Source organism: Stomoxys calcitrans, chromosome 4, assembly GCF_963082655.1.
Source record: "Stomoxys calcitrans chromosome 4, idStoCalc2.1, whole genome shotgun sequence".
Taxonomy (NCBI): Eukaryota; Metazoa; Arthropoda; class Insecta; order Diptera; family Muscidae; genus Stomoxys; species Stomoxys calcitrans.
Window position 1 is genome coordinate 130,809,978 of NC_081555.1, and position 18,554 is coordinate 130,828,531.

Sequence of the window (18,554 nt, forward strand, 5' to 3'; positions counted from 1 at the left end):
TCTGTTAAAAATTAAATCAAAATTGACTGCCATTCTACCCTAACCTAAAATTGTGACAAAATTTTCTAAAGAAATAAATTCGGGAAAAATTTTCTATAGAAACAAAATTATGAGAACATTTTCTATAGATAAAATACTGAAAAAAATTTATAAAATTGTTTAACTGATTTTTACTAGAGCTTTCTTTGTAGAACTTTGAATTTCGTTTCACAAAAAAAAAAAAAAATAACGATTTTAATTATTTTCTTTTTTATTTCAGTTTTTTAATGATTCATCGCTTCAATATTGTGGTAAACCCATTAGTTTTGACTGCTCTCTAAAGCACCAGTCATAATCAGCAGCAGCTTGACAATCGTTTTCCGAGACCTTTATATTGGAACAGGCATGTATCAAATCCTCTGCAATTTTCATTTTCTCCATGTTACCATTGGTTAGACGCTGCGCTTCCAGCATTGCCACTGTAGGTACAAACTTCCCATCAGAATCCATCTAAAAACAATGTGAGTACAACAAATCTATTTATTAGGTTTAATTTTAAATAATTTATATATATGCAATTGCCAAAACATACCACATTATATATCTTCATTATGCAGGATCTTAAACATTTCCCTGCCATATTTGTAGATGGCATTCTGTTCATAATATTTTCCACATCCGCTAAAATAGAATAAAACAAAATTCAATTAGACTAAGGGTGTAATAAGGGCAGTTCTTTTTCCAACTGTTTAGTAGAGTAGACGAGTTTTTAATTAACTCCGTGGGAATATCTCTGTGACAGATTTAAAGCACGGGGTTGAGTTTAGAATGGATTCTAGAGACCCAACAGCTACGGTGGTGGCATCACGCCGCAGCATGTTGTCTGCTACTGAAACCTCAACTAGTGGAATGGCCGCATCAGGCGTAGAGCTGGCAAACTATTATTATTTGCTCCTTTCGATAGTTTTGATATTTTTCTTCTTAACTATCGACACTATCGATAATATCGGCAAATTTGCTAAATATATTATACAATGTTTTCAAGTAAAAACGCGTAAATTCGACCGGACGGGGATTCGAATACACACAACATGTCTGGATACCTGTACTACAACTAATCAAATATACTCAAGCTATTGGGTTGCCCAAAAAGTAATTGCGGATTTTTCATATAGTCGGCGTTGACAAATTTTTTCACAGCTTGTGACTCTGTAATTGCATTCTTTCTTCTGTCAGTTATCAGCTGTTACTTTTAGCTTGCTTTAGAAAAAAAGTGTAAAAAAAGTATATTTGATTAAAGTTCATTCTAAGTTTTATTAAAAATGCATTTACTTTCTTTCAAAAAATCCGCAATTACTTTTTGGGCAACCATGTATTAGATACATTCGATCAAGACTATGTTAAAAGCGCCTTCAAAATGTTTGGCCTGAAAACACTAAATCCTTTTTTGGGTTTAGTCTTTCTAACTAATTGAAATTTCCCACACCTTAGAACTTGATCCAGAAAGGAAATAAGGATTTGGAGCGGGGGAAAAGGATGTAGTGTTTATTGATATTTATCTTAAATGTCTGGATGTCAAAGTGGGTGGGAAAAACATTAGCCGGAAGTCGATTCCACATGCGAACGGTTCGGGCGAAATAAGCATTCTCTCTATAATGCTTTGTGCGGTCTGCTAGACAATCAATTACAAACGGGTGTGAGTTCCTGGAATGTCTAGTATCCCTGACAAACATCCTTACATCAAGAATAAGAAGAAGAATATCAGATGAACACACACCAAGAATGTACCCATAGAACAGCGCCAAACTACCCACATTGCGACGATGTTCAAGGGGGGCAATAGAGTTGGCCGGTCCAGTAGCTCCAGGAATGATTTTGAAGCTCCAGCCCAAGCATGTGAATTGTACTCCATTTCCGGCCTTATGAAAGTGGTGTAGATGTTAAGAAGATCAGACGAAGTGAAGTAATTCTTATACCATTTAAGGAAGCCTAAACACTTGAGTGCTTCTTTCGGCACTTCTAATTCATGTTTAGGTCATCGAACATCACTTTTTTTTCATACCCAGAACATCAAAGAACGTCAAGAGCTTCTAATTGCTAAACATCTTTACCGTTAATAGACAAAGATGATCGTAATGGGTCAGCGAATCGTTTGTGTGACAACAAGCAGCACTGAGTCTTCCGTGCATTAAAATCTACTCGATTCATTCGACCCCACTCAGAAATGGCCAGCAAATCCTGGCAGAGTGTATCATCCATAACCCGCCTCTTGTCCTCAATCTCTCGAAGATTCGGCCTATGGTCGAATGAGTACGAATGACAGAGATAATTGTCATCCGCAAACGAGTAGATTGGATTTGATGTCTGACTCGACAGATCGTTGATGAAAATAAGAAAAAGAGAAGGAGAAAGAACAGATCCCTGGGGTACACCTGCGGTAAATTTATGTTCATTGGATGAAAATTTATCTAAAACTTCTCAAATAGTGCGATCTCTGAGAAAGCTCGAAATAAATCGAACGAAGCCATTACCGACACCAAATGCTACAAGCTTTGATAGTAGTGCACCGTGCCAGACCCTATCAAATGCCTTGGAGATATCCAGAGCCACAACCTTGCTCTCACCAAACTATCTCAAACTCAAGAGCGACTCCAACGTTTCGACAGAAGTGCCATGAGGTCGTCCGTAGAGCGATTTCTGCGAAACTCATACTGTTGGTAGCAAAGAAGGTCATTCGACTCTTAATACCTCACCACAAGATGGTGATTAACCATGCGACTCCAACGTTCCGACAAAAGTGCCATGAGGTCGTCCGTAGAGCGATTTCTGCGGAACCCATGCTGTTTGTCGCTAAGAAGGCCATTCGACTCTTAATCTTGCTCTCCATAACCTTTGAGAGAGCGGAGCACATCGCAATTGGCCGATAATTCGCAGGGTTGTTTTTCTCACCCTTCTTGGGTATTGGCTGAACGTTCGCAATCTTCCAACGTGCCGGGAAGACTCCCGCACGGTAGCCAAAGTTGAAAAGATTGCGCAATGGACGAGCAAGTTTCGAAGAACACCTGCGCAAGACAAGTGTTGATATGCCATCTGGGCCCGGTGACTTATTAATGTCTAGATTCTCAAGAACCCTCTTAACTCCACGAGTTCGAAAAAATATCTGGGACATGACGCCAGTTACATTTTCGATTGAGTGAAGTGGTTGATTGCTAACCGGCAGAGAATAGTTCAATGCAAATATATCAGCCAACAAGTAAGCCTTATCAACCGGGTCAGTGAACGTTGGATCGTCCTTATCAAGAGTTGAAATAGAAGAAGAACTACCCTTTACCCTTTTCTCGAACGACCAACAGCTCCTACTTCCTCTTGTAGAAGCAAGAACTTCAGTACGCCGGCGCTGTTGGTAAAGAAATGTTTCGCGCCTAAGCACATTAACACACGAAGATCTTGCCTACTTGCGCAGCAGTTCAGTATTGGCATTTTTATCGAAGAGCCAATTTCTGAATGCCACCTCTTTCGATCTGATAGCATCTCTCCATGTTTGGTTTAAAAAAGTTTTGTCGTCTGATTTAGCCGTCATAGTCTTAACTGGAATAAATGTCCTCATTTAAAATTATCTTTTCAATCATTTCAGCAGTAGCATTTATGTCGTCATCTAGAAAACATAGTTTCCAAATAAAATGCTGCAAGAATCCATTGAGCTCGGCCCAACGTGCTTTTTCGTATAAAAATATTGACTACTTCGGGACTGGGGAGGTTCAAAAAGTCAAATTTAAGTTTATATGGCAGCTATATAAGTTTTTCAACCGGTTTATACCATACTTGAAACAGTTATTGGAAACTATACCAACAGGACTTATAAAATTTTAATCAAATTGGATAAGAATTGCGCCCTCTAGAAACTCAAGAAGTCTAATCGGGAGATCGGGTTATATGGCATCTACATCAGGTTATGAAATGATTTGAACCATTCTTAGCACAGTTGTTGGAAATTTCAGCCAAATCGGATAAGAGTTGCGCCCTCTAGAGGCTCAAGAAGTCAAGGCCCTAGATCGGTTTATATGGCAGCTATATCACGTTATAAACCGATTTGAACCATACTTAGCACAGTTGATGGAAATGATACCAAAACACCACGTGCAAAATTTCAGCCAAATCGGATGAGAATTGCGCCTTCTAGAGGCTAAAGAAGTCAGGACCCACGATCGGTTTATATGGCACCTATAACAAAACATGAACCAATTTGGCCCATTTAAAATCCCAACCGACCTACACTAAAAAGAAGTATTTGTGCAAAATTTCAAGCGACTAGCTTTACTCCTTCGAAAGTTAGCGTGCTTTCGACAGACGGATAGACGGGCATGGCTAGATCGGCTTAAAATGTCATGACGATCAAGAATATATATACTTTATAGGATATTAGATGCATATTTCGAGGTGTTACAAATGGAATGACGAAATTACCTTCATCCTTTGGTGGGGGGTATAAAAATTTGAGTTAATATTGCAGTACTCAACTTATCGAATGTTTTTATACCCACCAACGAAGGATGGGGGTATATTAATTTTGTCATTCCGTTTGCAACACATCGAAATATCCATTTTCGACCTAATAATAGATCATGAATATCATGATCGTCGTAGAAATCTAAGACGATTTGGTCATGTCTGTCTGTTGAACTCACGCTACAGTCTTTAAAAATAGAGATATTGAGCTGAAACTTTGCACAGATTCTTTTTTTGTCCATAGGCAGGTTAAATTCGAAGGTGGTCTATATCGAACTATATCTTGATATAGCCCTCATATAGACCGATCTGCCGATTTAAGTTCTTGACCCATAAAAGCCATATTTATTATCCGACTTTGCTAACATTTAAGATAGTGAGTTGTGTTGGGCCACTTGACATCCTTCTGCAGTTTGGCCCAGATCGGTCCAGACTTGGATATAGCTGCCATATAGACCGATCTATCCATTTAAGGTCTTGGGCCCATGAAAGGCGCATTTATTGTCCGATTTCGCCAAAATTTGGGACAGTTAGTTGTGTTTAAGACCCTTCGACATCTTTTTTCAATTTGGTTCAGATCGGTCCAGATTTGAATATAACTGCGATATATACCAATCTGTCAATTTAAAGTCTAGGGTCCATAAAAGCCATATCTATTATCCGATTTTGCGGAAATTTGGGACAGTGAGTTGTGTTAGGCCACTCGACATCCTTCTTCAATTTGGCCCAGATCGGTCCAGATTTGGATAAAGCTGCCATATAGACCGATCTGCCGATTTAAAGTCTTGGCCCTATAAAAGGCACATTTATAATCAGATTTCGCTGAAATTTGACACAGTGACTTATCTTAGACTTTTCGACATCCGTATCCTACGTAATTCAGATCAGTCTATATTTGGATATATCTGCCAAAAACACCAATATTTTGTTCTACAAGTTGAATAGTGACTTGTATTTATCAGACCACTCAATGTCCGAGCCGAATTTGGTCCAAATCTGAAAATATTTCGATATAGCTGCTATGAGTGCATAAATTATGCATTTTTCACCGTATTATGATGAAAGGTGAGGCCGAGTTCGGCCTGGCCGAACTTAATGCCTTTTTACTTATTATAGTTATTATGTCTCTTATTATGCCTTCATGGAGCACTCGACACGAAGAGTTTGTTTATAGGCTGCTTATAAGGCATATTATCTTCTCGGGCACTCCTTTACATGCCAGCGCACTCCACATAGCATTGTGATCTAGGGTACCGAAGGCTTTTTCAAAGTCAAAGAATATGAGGTATAATGGTGATCTCCATTAGACTGAATTTTCTATAATGATCCTCAAACTATTAACGTGGTCGATACAGGTCATTTGAGGACGGAAACTGGCTTGTTCTCTCCTAAACCCTGGCGGGATCACGTCTGATACCCTTTTGTTCAAAATCTGATCTATTACTTTGTTAACCATGCTCAGTAAGGTAGTTCCCCTACACTTACTTCTTTCGGCCAGGTCATCTTTCTTATGCACGTTGATAATAATTCCTGCTGTGAATTCTGCCGAGAGAGACTCATTATATTTGGCCACTTATGGGTAGTAATATTTGGCCACTTATGTCGTAGACTACCCTTAATAACTCGAGGGGAATACTGTCCGGGAATACTGGTTTTTCAAAGATTTAATGGCTTAGTATATCTCAAATACCTCGGGAGGGTTATTAGAAATATTCGCATTTTCTGTATGGTGATTGCAAGAGCATAATGTTTGCTCATTTGTATTGGCCGACAACAGTATTGAGCCTTAGAATTCGTGCTTCTCTTTAGCTCTTACAAGATCTCCTTGATTATCATTCAGAGGTTTCGATGTTACAGCTGTGTTTTTATTCGCAAACCTCTTAATAAGTTGAAATAGGTACCTGATGCGGTGGATTTCTATGGCTAGCTGCGCTTTGGCAATCCTTTCGATCTATTTTCACTTGCCTCTCCTGGCATTTTTTACATTCCGGTTGCGATCGCTGTGCAGACGTCTGTATGAGTTTCAACTCCAAGTTTAGGTATGTTTTGGCTTCTTTGCTATCAAAGGTGTAGTGGCGGTATCCGGCAGCCATTAAATCTCAGGGGAACTTATTTCTGAATTCAAAACCCTCCTTAACTGTCGCATAATTTTCAATAAAATGGCGGTTCAGTTAAAAATTTACCTTTTATGAGTGCCAGATTGGATAATCCTTTTTTAAGGATTGTAAAAAGTTTTCATGTTCTGCTGAGAATCTAACCTGTGTTCCAAATGCCAAATGCCTCACCACATGCACAATGTTTTATGAGTAATTTGAACTTAAGTTTGGTGTACATACACATATTCTATGGATGCTTCAAAACGGTCAGTGCATGAAATCAACAACACGCGTTCACAAAATCATACCCACATGTTGACTCTATTTTTTTAACAACGCCTGTTCATAACAATGATACCACTGGTCAATGATTTCCCAGCGCATTTTTTTTTTAATTTTATGCCGTTAGCGACCTATAACCGAACATTTTGAGATATGTTGTGGCCCAAAGGCAATGGTTGACAGATGATCATAAATTGGAGATTGTGCATGCTCCAAGATTATGTAATCAAAACTACACTTGAAGAGGTCTGCTGATTTGCGGTCGTTGACTAGAAAATAATTCTCACTTCTCATTGTGTTATAGGATTGAACATACGTTTTATAAAATCGAAACTTATGAATTTATTTTGTTGGATTTTAATATCAATAACAATCAATAATCTTAATTTTTTTATATTTAATGTATGTTGTTGAGGTATGTTTATATTTTTAGTAATTAATATCATAATACACTATTCCCTTTTCTATCGGTATACCTGCTGTGGCACCCACTTCTCTACGACACAATTCACTATCCATTTGAAATTGTCTTAGTATAGCATCTCGATTTGTTGCCGGATAACTAAGAGATATTTTCAATATACCAAATATCAATAAAATTTGGATTTTATCCATTATTGAGATGTACACAACACTCTGCTTAAAATGTAACTAGTTCCAATCTACAAACTGTTGTTTAATTTTATAAGCGAATATAAGTTTTATTTGAGCCAACCATCGTAAAGTTTTCTTCTTGTGGAATCTTTTCTTTTTGGCATTGTTATCAATGATGTGTGAAATTATATATTTACCATTAAGATTTCTATAAAAGAACACTACACAAGTTTATGACCGTATTATTGATATTGGACTAAAAGCAGAATTATTCGCGTCAATAATAAGGTGACCGTTTTAAACTTATTATTTCCACCACCATAGGATGGCGGTATACTAATCCGTTTGTAACACCTCGAAATATTGATCTAGGACCCAATAAAGTGTATATATATATTCTTAATCATCTCGGCATTCCAAGTCGAACTAGCCATGTCTGTGCGTCCGTCTGTCGAAATCACGATAGCGGTCGAACGCCTTGAGCTAGCTGCTTGAAATTTTGCACCGATAATTAATATTGACGTAGGTCGTTGGGAATTGCTAATGGGTCATATGGGTTCAGATTCGGATATAGCTCCTATACAAACCGATCTCCCGATTTGAATTCTTGAGCCCCTGGAAGCCGCAATTTATGTCCGATTTTACTAAAATATTGCACATAGTGTTCTGTTATGACTTCTAACAACTGTTTCAAGTACGGTTTAAATCGGTCAAGAGCCTTATATAGCTCCCATATAAACCGATCTCCCGATTTGACCTCTTGAGCCCCTGGAAACCGCAATTTATGTGCGATTTTATTGAAACATTGCACAAAGTGTTCTATTATGACTTCCAACCACTGTGCCAAGCAAGGTCGAAATCGGTCAAGAACATGATATAGCTCCCATATAAACCGATCTCCCGATTTGACTTCTTGATCGCCTGGAAGCCGCAATTTTTGTCCGATTTTGCGTATAGTGTTCTGTTATGACTCTCAACAAGTGTGCCAAGTATGGTTCAAATCGGTCGAGAACTTAATGTAGCTCCTATATGAACAGATCTCCCGATTTGACTTCTTGAGCTCTTACAAGACGCGATTTTTATCCGATTTGGCTGTTATATCTTTCAACAACTGTGCCAAGTACGGTCCAAATCAGTCAATAACTAGATATAGCTCCCATATTTTAGCAGAATCCATGGTGGGGGGTTCCCCCACCATGGATTCTCGGCCCGGCCGAACTTAGCACGATTTTACTTGTTTTTATTTACTTTAATTTGCTATGACTGAATCCACTAGCCGAACGTAGAATAGCTTTCCAAGCGCCTCGATCTTTTGCGCTCATTTTTAATCTCTGACACCAAGTTTCGAGGTGTCTCCCACCACTTGATCTTTCCATCGGGCTTTTGGTCGTCCCCATATATTTTATAAAGAATCTTTCTCTCAAATACTCCAAACTCGTGTCTCATCTGCTTTCACAAGTACCCATGCCTCAGAACCATATAACAACACGAGCGGTAACAATGTCTTGTATAGAGTAATCTTCGTCTGTTGAGAGGTGGCCTTGTTTCTAAACTGCTTACTTAATCCAAAGTAGCATCTGTTTGTTAGTATTATTCTTCGCTTTATCTCAAAACTGATGTCATTCGTTTCGGCTTAGGGTTAATCAAGTTTATTGACGGCAGTTCTCTGCTCTTCACCGCCAAAACGTTTGCTCTTTCATTCCCACTTACTCCGTTGTGGCCCGGCACCCAAACGACGCGGATTGTGCCATTCTCAGAGAAGGCGTTCATCTCCTTCTTACACTGCAAGACTGTTCGTGACCTTACCGTCCTGGTTGTTATTAGCCTTATGGCCATTTTACTGTCCGAAAAGATGTTCACACTCGACGTCCTCGCTTGAACACCACACCACTTCACGCATTCAGTGATCGTCCGGATCTCCGCCTGTAGGACCGTATTATGGTCAGACAGTCTAAAACAGATCTCAGTCCCTGGGTTCTCAATATAGACCCCCAGGGCCACTATATCCAATAGCTTTGATACATCCGTGTAGCATGATCTTCCAGACGGCAATGCTAGGGTTCTGTCACTGCCGATGGCAGCAGTGCCTCGCACTCGACGACACTTAAGCGTCTCAGGTATCCGATCGGAAACCTCTTCCATCGTCGCCTCGATTATACCGCGATGGTGAACTGAACTGCTCCCATCCTCAACCCATTCTCCCATCGCCTTAAGTCGCATAGCCGCATTGGCAGCCTCTCACTTAATCTGTATGTCAATAGGTTGGATATCTACAATAGTCTCCAGTGCCCTAGTGGGCGTGTATTATCCTGTATTTGTATTATCCTTACGTTGCACTTTTTTTCCATCGTAGCCCACCAAACTACTGAGGCGTAAGTAAGTATCAGTCTAATCCCGCCAGTGGACTATCCTCGGATTTAGGCCCCATTTCGAGCATACGGCCCGTCTACATAGTGCCCAACATCTGTGAGTCTTCTCGGTACGCTTCTGAATGTGACACTTGCAATTCAGTTTCCTGTCCAAGATCACCACTAAGTATTTGACCTTGTCAAATATCGAAATCTGAGGAAACCTGGTGCGTCAAATTGGTCCACCTTCGTCTTCCTCGTGAACAGGCATATTTCAGTCTTCTCTGGGTTAACACTGAGACCCCTTGGACTAGACCTCTTCCATTAAGTCAAGGTTTCATATCGTCGCCTCGATTATACCGCGATGGTATGAGCTGCTCCCATCCTCACTCCATTCTCCGCCGTAAGTCTCATGGGCGCTATTTCTGCCTCACACTTAATCTGTATGTCAATGGGTCGGATATCTAGAATAGTCTCAAGTGCCCTAGTGGGTGTGGTTTTCATGGCCCGCCTATGCCAAGACAACTTGTTCTCTGAACCTGTTGTATGGTCCTTATGTTGCACTTTTTCTCCATTAGCAGTCCATCAAAGCACCGAAGCGTATTGGCGAGTAGTATTGGTCTATTCACGCTTTTGTAGAGCCTTTGACTATCCTCGGATTCAGGCCCCATTTCGAGCCTACAGACTTCTTAGTGCCCAACATCTGTGAGCCTTCTCGGTAAGCTTCTGAATATGACACTTCCAAGTCAGTTTCTTGTCCAAGATCACACATAAGTATTTGACCTTGTCAGATGTCGAAATCGTTCTATTGAGGAAGCGTGGTGCTTTAAATTGCCCCAGCTTAGTCTTCCTCGTTAACAAGCAGATTTCGGTCTTTTCTAACATTGAGACCCCTAAGTCTAGTCCAGTCGTTTGCCATCTGCAGGACCCTTTCGGCCCTTCTGCATAGCTTGTTCGGATCCTTATCCCTTAGAACTATTATAACATGGTCTGGGTAGCAGTCAGCATCCGTAATAGGTTATTAATGGTGGTCACCCATAGGAGTGACGATAAAATGTCACCCTGTGCCACTTTCTCCCTTATATTTATGTCATGGTACCCACAATTTATCCATCTGTTCCTTAGCATATGGTTTATCCAGCCTCTAAGGACTTGGTCCACCCTGTACTGATCTAAGGATTGGAGTAGTGTGTTGGTCTACACATTGTTAACAGCCCCTTCGATGTTAATGCATACCGCTAATGTGTACGTCTTGGCATCGAAGGATACTTCTATTTTATGCACAACCTCGTGCAGGGCAGTTTCCACCAGCCTTCCCATGACATAGGCATGCTGTTTGTATTTAAGCAGTTCGCTGGATGTCCTACTCTTTATCATGGTATCCACAATGCATTCCATGGTTTCGAGCAGAAGGACGTAAGGCTCATAGGCCTGTAGGCCTTTGGTGTCGCATAACTTGCCTTGTCGGGCTAGGGTGTAAATACCATCCTTGCCTACTGCCAGGCTTTCGGAGTACATAAAAATCCAAATAGTGGCCAAATGGGGAGCCAGATAGTCGGCCTCCTTCTGTGGTAGCGCCGAAAATGTGCCATCAGGTCCGGGAGACTTACATGGTTGGAAGCTTCTCAAGGCTTCATTTTACCATAAAAAACTTCTTACTAATCTTTAATTGGCCCTTATTGAGATTCCATTGCAGGATATTGTCCGGCTTTAGACCCCTTTTGCGTATTCTATTATGGTCGCTTTCAAAAGACTTCTTTGCTGGAGTTTCTCCATCCATTGTGACATGACTTATCCAACGCAACCGTTGTATTTTAATGCGTTTAACCATGCTCTCGTCGTCATACAGCTTGTGGTTCATACAACGCCTAAATTTTCCCTTAACGCAGACTGGTCCATATATTTTACGAAGGATTTTTCTCGCAAACACTCCAAGTACTGACTCATCTGCCTTCGCAAGTACCCATGCTTTGGAGCCATACAACAGGACAGGTAGTTTCTGTGTCTTGTATAGTGTAATTTTCGTCTGCCGAGAGGTGACTTTGCTCCTCCTCTGCTTGAGAGGATATGTTCTCTTGTGAGAAGTGTGCCATGCCTATTCACACCTGCTTCTCGCATTTTCTTCTCAAGAGATCACAGGAAAGGCTGTCTCCTTGTCTGAAACCTCGTTTTTTATTGAACGGTTCGAACAGGTTCTTCCTTTCTAACTGAGCGTGTATCAGCGAGCGTCATCCTGCGAAGCCGTGTCAGTTTTGCAGGACTACCAAATTCAGACATGTCTTGAAATGCCTTTGAACGTATAGGGCTGTCGAAAGGCGGCTTTGTAGTCAATGAAACGATAGTAGGTGTTGATTTGTTCTTCCCAGGTCTTTTCCAGGATTGCAGCGTAAAACTGCGCCAAATCCGGTATATGCTGAATTTACCAGGTCTAAGGTCACAATGATAGGGCCCAATTATTTCGTTGACTTAAGACTTTAATCATTCACACAGTACGATAATGCGATGGGGAGGAGATTTATTCCTATGTAGTTGCCACATACCGCCTTGTCCACTTTTTTGTGGATGGGACAAAACATGCTGTGTATACGCCTTATCAGCGTGACGCAACCCATCGGCTCCTGCTGCCTTATTGTTTATCAGCTGGGTCACTGCCTTTTGTACCTCATTCTGAGTAGGCGGTACTCATTCCATAACATACTCAATGTTTGGTTCTGTGGTATACTCATGACTACCATCATCGTATACCAGAATACCAGCATCTGGAAAAAGAGTTCTTCCATATCCTCAGCAGGAGGATGTGCCTTTACCAAAGCCATCGGTGTGATGTTTAATTCTTCGGTAGAATTTTCGGACTTCAATTTTGTACAAAGTTCTGCTGAAATGTGATGCTTTGACGAAAAAACTACAAAGCTTTACTTTCATGAACTATTTTCTTAAATTTTGTTTTTAAGGACGTCATTAAATTTTATGGCAAATGTCAAATTGTCTTTAAATTTTAAATTTTCGATTCAAGTTTTCTTTAAGTTTTGTTCGTAACTTGTATTTTCTAAAACGAAATGCATCGCTGGTTTTTCGCCGACGAGGAACTTATTCGCAAGGAACCAACACCAATACCCACACCCGCATCCCCAACACCAACTACTTCGTTGAGCTCGGTGATATCAGAATCTCTGTGGAAATTCACGGTAAAATATGATGGAAAATTATGCTACAATGAAATTGTGGCTCTCAGCGGCAGCATAGAAGCCTTAGGCAGCTGGCAGTTACAGCAATGTGTGCTTTTAACACTTTTGGAGGACTTAAACTGCCCGGGTCTATGGACTGCCTCAATCAGTTTACCACGTAAAGATGATATACGCTACAGATATTTAATATGTGCTCACAATGGGCGTGGTCATAGAATTGTGCGGTTTTGGGAAGCTCATAAGGGCGGGCGTGTAATACGACGTGAAGATGAACAGGAGCATGAGGCCATGTCGTTCGATGTATTTGGCATGCAAAATGGTATATATCAAATAGAAAGAGGCTGGATTGGACTTCATGCTGTGGGGGTTCAATTTAAATTGCACGGAAATCCTTTCCATATGAAAACACATGAGCTGAAGGATGCGACTTACTTGTACTGTGTAAAACTTAGTCCCATGAAGATAAAAACCCGAAGTGATTGTGGGAATGGGAAAATGTCCCGATTAGTTTATAGCGATTCAAAGGTACAACAGAAAGAGGATCCATCATCGAGGGCCAGTTTCGCCTTTTGTGAAGTTGCCTCTATGGGCCCTAAAGGCAATGGAGAATTTAGAAGCCAGTCTAAATATGGCACACCTTGTGACCCCCAAGAGATTCTCATGTTCCATTTGACTTTGGATGATTTACCCAACACTGCCTATTTAATTGAGCTTTACACCATCCCCCAAAAAGCTGCGGAGGATATTCCACCCTATCATATTGGTTATCAATATGTGCTGCCGCAATATTTGCATGGCGCTGAAGGCAATCTTCACATGACCATCTTATGTGCCACCAAACATCGTCCGATTGGTGCCTTATCCTTGGATTATTTGCTAATAAAACCTTTGCCAGGTTACGAATTTCTCTTAAATGACTCCCAGCAACGTGAATGCAAGAGACAACACCAAGTCTTAGATATAGGACATCGTGGATGTGGAAAAAGTTTTTGGTGCAAAGACAATATTCTACGAGAAAATACTCTCCACTCTTTTCAAAAGGCTGTGGAACATGGAGCCGATATGATTGAATTCGATGTTCAACTCACTCAAGACCGAGTACCCATTGTCTATCATGACTTTCAACTTTACATTGTCAACAAGGATGAATTAAGCAAAAAGGAATACGATGTAATGAAACTATTTTTGCATAAAAAGGAAATCAGTGTTGTCAACAGTTACGTTAAAGTTCTGAAATCGGGCGTTAAAGTTCTGCCTGTGAATAAACTTTCGCTTCAGCAATTACAGCAAGTTGAGGTTTATCACAATCCCAAGGAAAATCAAAGATTTAAAGCCTGTCTCGAAGATAAAAATTTAAGTTTACCCTTTCCTATGCTAAAAGAAATTCTAAAGAAGATGCCTCCCACATTGCCATTCCTTGTCGAAATAAAATGGCCCCAGAGATTCACAAACAAAGAATGGGAAGAACACTTCAAACCAGACATGGATAAAAACGAATTTGTGGACACTATTTTGCAAGAGGTCTTCACTAATGCTGGCGATTCCAGACCCATAATATTTTCCTCATTTGATGCCAATATTTGCTCCTTGATACGCTTTAAACAAAATCGTTATCCTGTTGTCTTCATTTGCCATTCTACGGATAGTGATGCTGCATATTTGGATCCTTTAGGTGATACTTTGGTAAATGCAACAAATTTTGTCACCGCATTGCAGCTATGGGGGATTGTGGCAGATGCAGATGCTATTTTAAAATCGGCTCGTTACGTAGTGGACATGCGTAATCGCAACATACGATTCTTTGCTTCGGGCTCTAGCACTAGAGATGAAAAAATTCGCAGATCTTTAAAGGCCATAGGTGTGGATGGCATAATATTTGATCGCATTAATCATGTATTGAATGTAGATGATTTAAAACAAAATATATTTGTGATTGATGTAAGGGAGTAGTACAAGTAAAAAATTAATGACAAAGAATTTTTTAAAATAAAAAAAACTGTCTTCTGTTAATTTTGCTCTATAACAGCAGTAATTCTGCTATTATTCGAAATATTAGCAGACATAAATGTTTGCTAAAAAATATCCCTAAAAAAATGCTGAAACAGCATGCCTGCTATCTTACTTTTAACAGAAAACCCTTTTTGCTGTTTTGAACAACAAGTTTCGTTTAATTTATTATGTAGTAATAGAGGACTTTACCGTATGCCATATCTGAATCATTCCGATCTGTCGATTTAAATGAAGAGTTATTAATCATTCCTGACATAGAGGCTATAGTAAAGTACACACTTATGACGAGTCTTGCCAATCAAGAAAATTATTTCATACAAGAATTTAAGAAAAACCCTACCAAACCCGACTAAAACCTACCAATTTTTCTACAAGCCTAAAATGCGGTAAAATGCGTGAGTAGTTAATTTTTGCGATTTTAGTCTTTAAGTCATTATTGTAATATACCAGCTAAACCAGGCCCACTCCGCTGGGCCTCCTTCAACTCTCTAATATCTTTTAAGAGTGAGGACACTTGGTCCTGAATGTGGATATCGAAGTCGTACCACTGTAGCCTATGACGCTGAACGCCTGCGTTCGAATCCTGGCGAGAACATCGAACAAAATTTATAGCGGTGGTTATCCCCTCTTAATGCTGGCGACATTTGCGAGGTACCATGCCATGCATGGTCATGTACAAAATGAAAATGTTCCCCAAAGAGGTGTCGCACTGCGGCACACCGTTCGCACTCGACTATAAAAAAGGTCCCTTATCATTGATAAACTCAACTTGAATCGGAATGCACGCATTGATGTGTGAGAAGTTTGCCCATGCTCGGTTTCTTAGCAAATTTCTACTCTACTCCCAAATGCCTTTCTTTTGGGTCCTATATTACCGTATTGATAAATATTTCCGGTCTAGGGGATATTTCAGGGGTGGTCAATTAACCATTAAAGTAAATACAAGATGCTCTTCTTTCAAAAACATTTCATACAAGCCCCTTAAAGGCACGATCGGTAAATAAGTTGTGTTTGAGGGTGGGTGGAGCCCAGGGTCTTTGTTCCGAAAACGAATGAATCAATTTCCCGAAAATCAAACAATTTCTACCCCAAATAGTTTTTTTTTACAATTTCTACCCCAAATAGTTTTTTTTTTATAACTGGGACCTCCCATTACTTGTACCTAATTTTTTATGCCACATTTGCAATCTACTGCTGAATAATTTTCCCACAGTGATCCCATATTGATGAGAACGTCGAATATATCTGTTTAGAGGAGTTTTGGGCTTGAGCGTCCCGCTGGGTACTTGCACCCAAACTTTAATAGGATATTTGTTTTCTAGTCTCCAATACCTGTCATTTGATACCCATATTATGCCTATCAGTGTACTTTTGGTTTTGGGTGGCGTTTTTGGGGTAAGGGTCCGCCACCTTCCGATACCAACAAATTATAAAGGCTATTCCTTCCTCCTGACTGTATTCATAGTCTACTTCCGAATACCTTTCATTTAAGTCCCACATTGTCATGCTCGTCCAAAACACTATTTTAGGGTGTTTTTTAGGTTGGGGCAGCCGCCCAGTTACTTGGACCCAATTTTTCTGTATGAAATTCGTACTCTACTCCTGAATACCTTTCATTTGATTCCCATATTGTTCTGATCGGTTATTTTTGGTTAGTACTTTTGGGGTAAGGGGGAGAGTCCGCCCCCCTTCCGATATCATAAAATTATATAGCCTATGTTTCCTTCCAGACCAACTCACACAATCTATGAAAATTTCAAGGTAACCGGTTCAGCCGTTTTTGAGTCTATACGGAACAAACAAACAAACATAAATTAATTTTTATATGCATAAGACTAGCTGGACAGGGCCCGCTCCGCTGCGCCTTCTTTCACTCTCTTTTTTTATCTGAGCCCTATATTGGCGCGGTCAGGAAAAAATTCGTGTGTGGTGGTGCTGGTACGGCCTTTCAGATATTTGGCCCCAATGTGGATATCATATTGGTGTTCTACTCCCAAATCTCTTACATTTGAACATTAAATTGCTATGGTCGGGGAATATGTCCGGTATAAAGGTATTGAGGTGGACCCCCCTGTATCTAATTCGTGCTCTAGTCTCAAATACCTTTCATTTGAGCCTAATATAGTCATTATTAGTGTATATTTCCGTTTTGCAAACCAAATTTCTGTTTTCGAGTTATAATAAACAAAGTAAATTTCGCTTAAATCGCCCCACCCATCTCCGAGATCAAGCGTTTTTGAAAATAGAGTGAGGGGAGGGTCCGCCCACTAAAGTTTGGATGTTAGATCAACTTTATTCTTTTGGTTTTGGTAATGGATTGGAATAGCCAAACCCTTTGTCCTTTTGCATGAAATGTTTTATTTGACGTTCTAATATGTGTGCAAAATTTCATAAAAATCGGTTCAGATTTCGATATAGTTCTCATATAGATCTTCCCTCCGATATGGCCTTTTAAGGCTGTAGAAGCCACAATTTTGGTTTGATCTTTATAAAATTTTGTGTGAGGTGTTTTATTTGATATTTTAGTTCTAGTGTTAAATTTAATCAAAGTCCGTCCAGATTTAGATAAATGTAGCTCCCATATATATATATATATATATATATATATCAACTCTCTAGTAGCCACAAGACCCAAAAGACAATTTATTTGAGTCCTTTCATGCCGAGATCTACATGTCCGGCAGAACGGACATAGCCTAGATTCTTGAATCCTTATAAAGGGTGATTTTTTTGAGGTTAGGATTTTCATGCATTAGTATTTGACAGATCACGTGGGATTTCAGACATGGTGTCAAAGAGAAAGATGCTCAGTATGCTTTGACATTTCATCATGAATAGACTTACTAACGAGCAACGCTTGCAAATCATTGAATTTTATTACCAAAATCAGTGTTCGGTTCGAAATGTGTTCATTCACCGTAACGTTGCGTCCAACAGCATCTTTGAAAAAATACGGTCCAATGATTCCACCAGCGTACAAACCACACCAAACAGTGCATTTTTCGGGATGCATGGGCAGTTCTTGAACGGCTTCTGATTGCTCTTCACTCCAAATGCGGCAATTTTGCTTATTTACGTAGCCATTCAACCAGAAATGAGCCTCATCGCTGAACGGTGAATGAACACATTTCGAACCGAGCACTGATTTTGGTAATAAAATTCAATGATTTGCAAGCGTTGCTCGTTAGTAAGTCTATTCATGATGAAATGTCAAAGCATACTGAGCATCTTTCTCTTTGACACCATGTCTGAAATCCCACGTGATCTGTCAAATACTAATGCATGAAAATCCTAACCTCAAAAAAATCACCCTTTATCAACATAAGATTCAAACATTATTGCCATAGACCTTTCGTTAAAATTCTCATATTATACCGATCGAACTGCACGTCCTATCGAAGTGTATTTAGTGGGTGGGCCGGTCCCAAGCTCGGTCCCAAATGTGTTTATCAGATTCGTAGTCAACTCTCAAAGAACTTTCATTTTATACCCATTTTGTGACGTTGGACATTCATGCCCGTTTGAGGGGTTTTTGGTGTTGGAGAGGCCCCGTA

At 39.9% G+C, this 18,554-nt stretch overlaps 2 protein-coding genes across 2 annotated transcripts in view; one reads left to right on the forward strand and one right to left on the reverse strand.

Moving 5' to 3' along the window:
- Positions 1-226: 226 nt before the first annotated feature.
- The window catches only part of LOC131997388 (general odorant-binding protein 28a-like), a 91,721-nt gene continuing 73,393 nt past the window's right edge, over positions 227-18,554 (reverse strand). Inside the window, exons 2-3 of the mRNA XM_059368353.1 lie at positions 572-660; positions 227-489 (exon numbers count right to left, since the gene is read on the reverse strand). Coding sequence (XP_059224336.1) covers positions 280-489; positions 572-643 — 282 coding nt within the window. The 5' untranslated portion in view covers positions 644-660 and the 3' untranslated portion in view covers positions 227-279. The remainder of the gene's footprint in view (positions 490-571; positions 661-18,554) is intronic.
- LOC106086462 (glycerophosphocholine phosphodiesterase GPCPD1-like) lies at positions 12,774-15,000 on the forward strand. Its single transcript, XM_013251150.2, has one exon. The coding sequence runs from the start codon at positions 12,862-12,864 to the stop codon at positions 14,938-14,940; it is 2,079 nt and encodes a 692-aa protein (XP_013106604.2). The 5' UTR covers positions 12,774-12,861; the 3' UTR covers positions 14,941-15,000.

Bases quoted from the DNA above. Each gene is read 5' to 3' on its own strand.
- LOC106086462 (XM_013251150.2), top strand. From the start codon at position 12,862: ATGCATCGCTGGTTTTTCGCCGACGAGGAACTTATTCGCAAGGAACCA.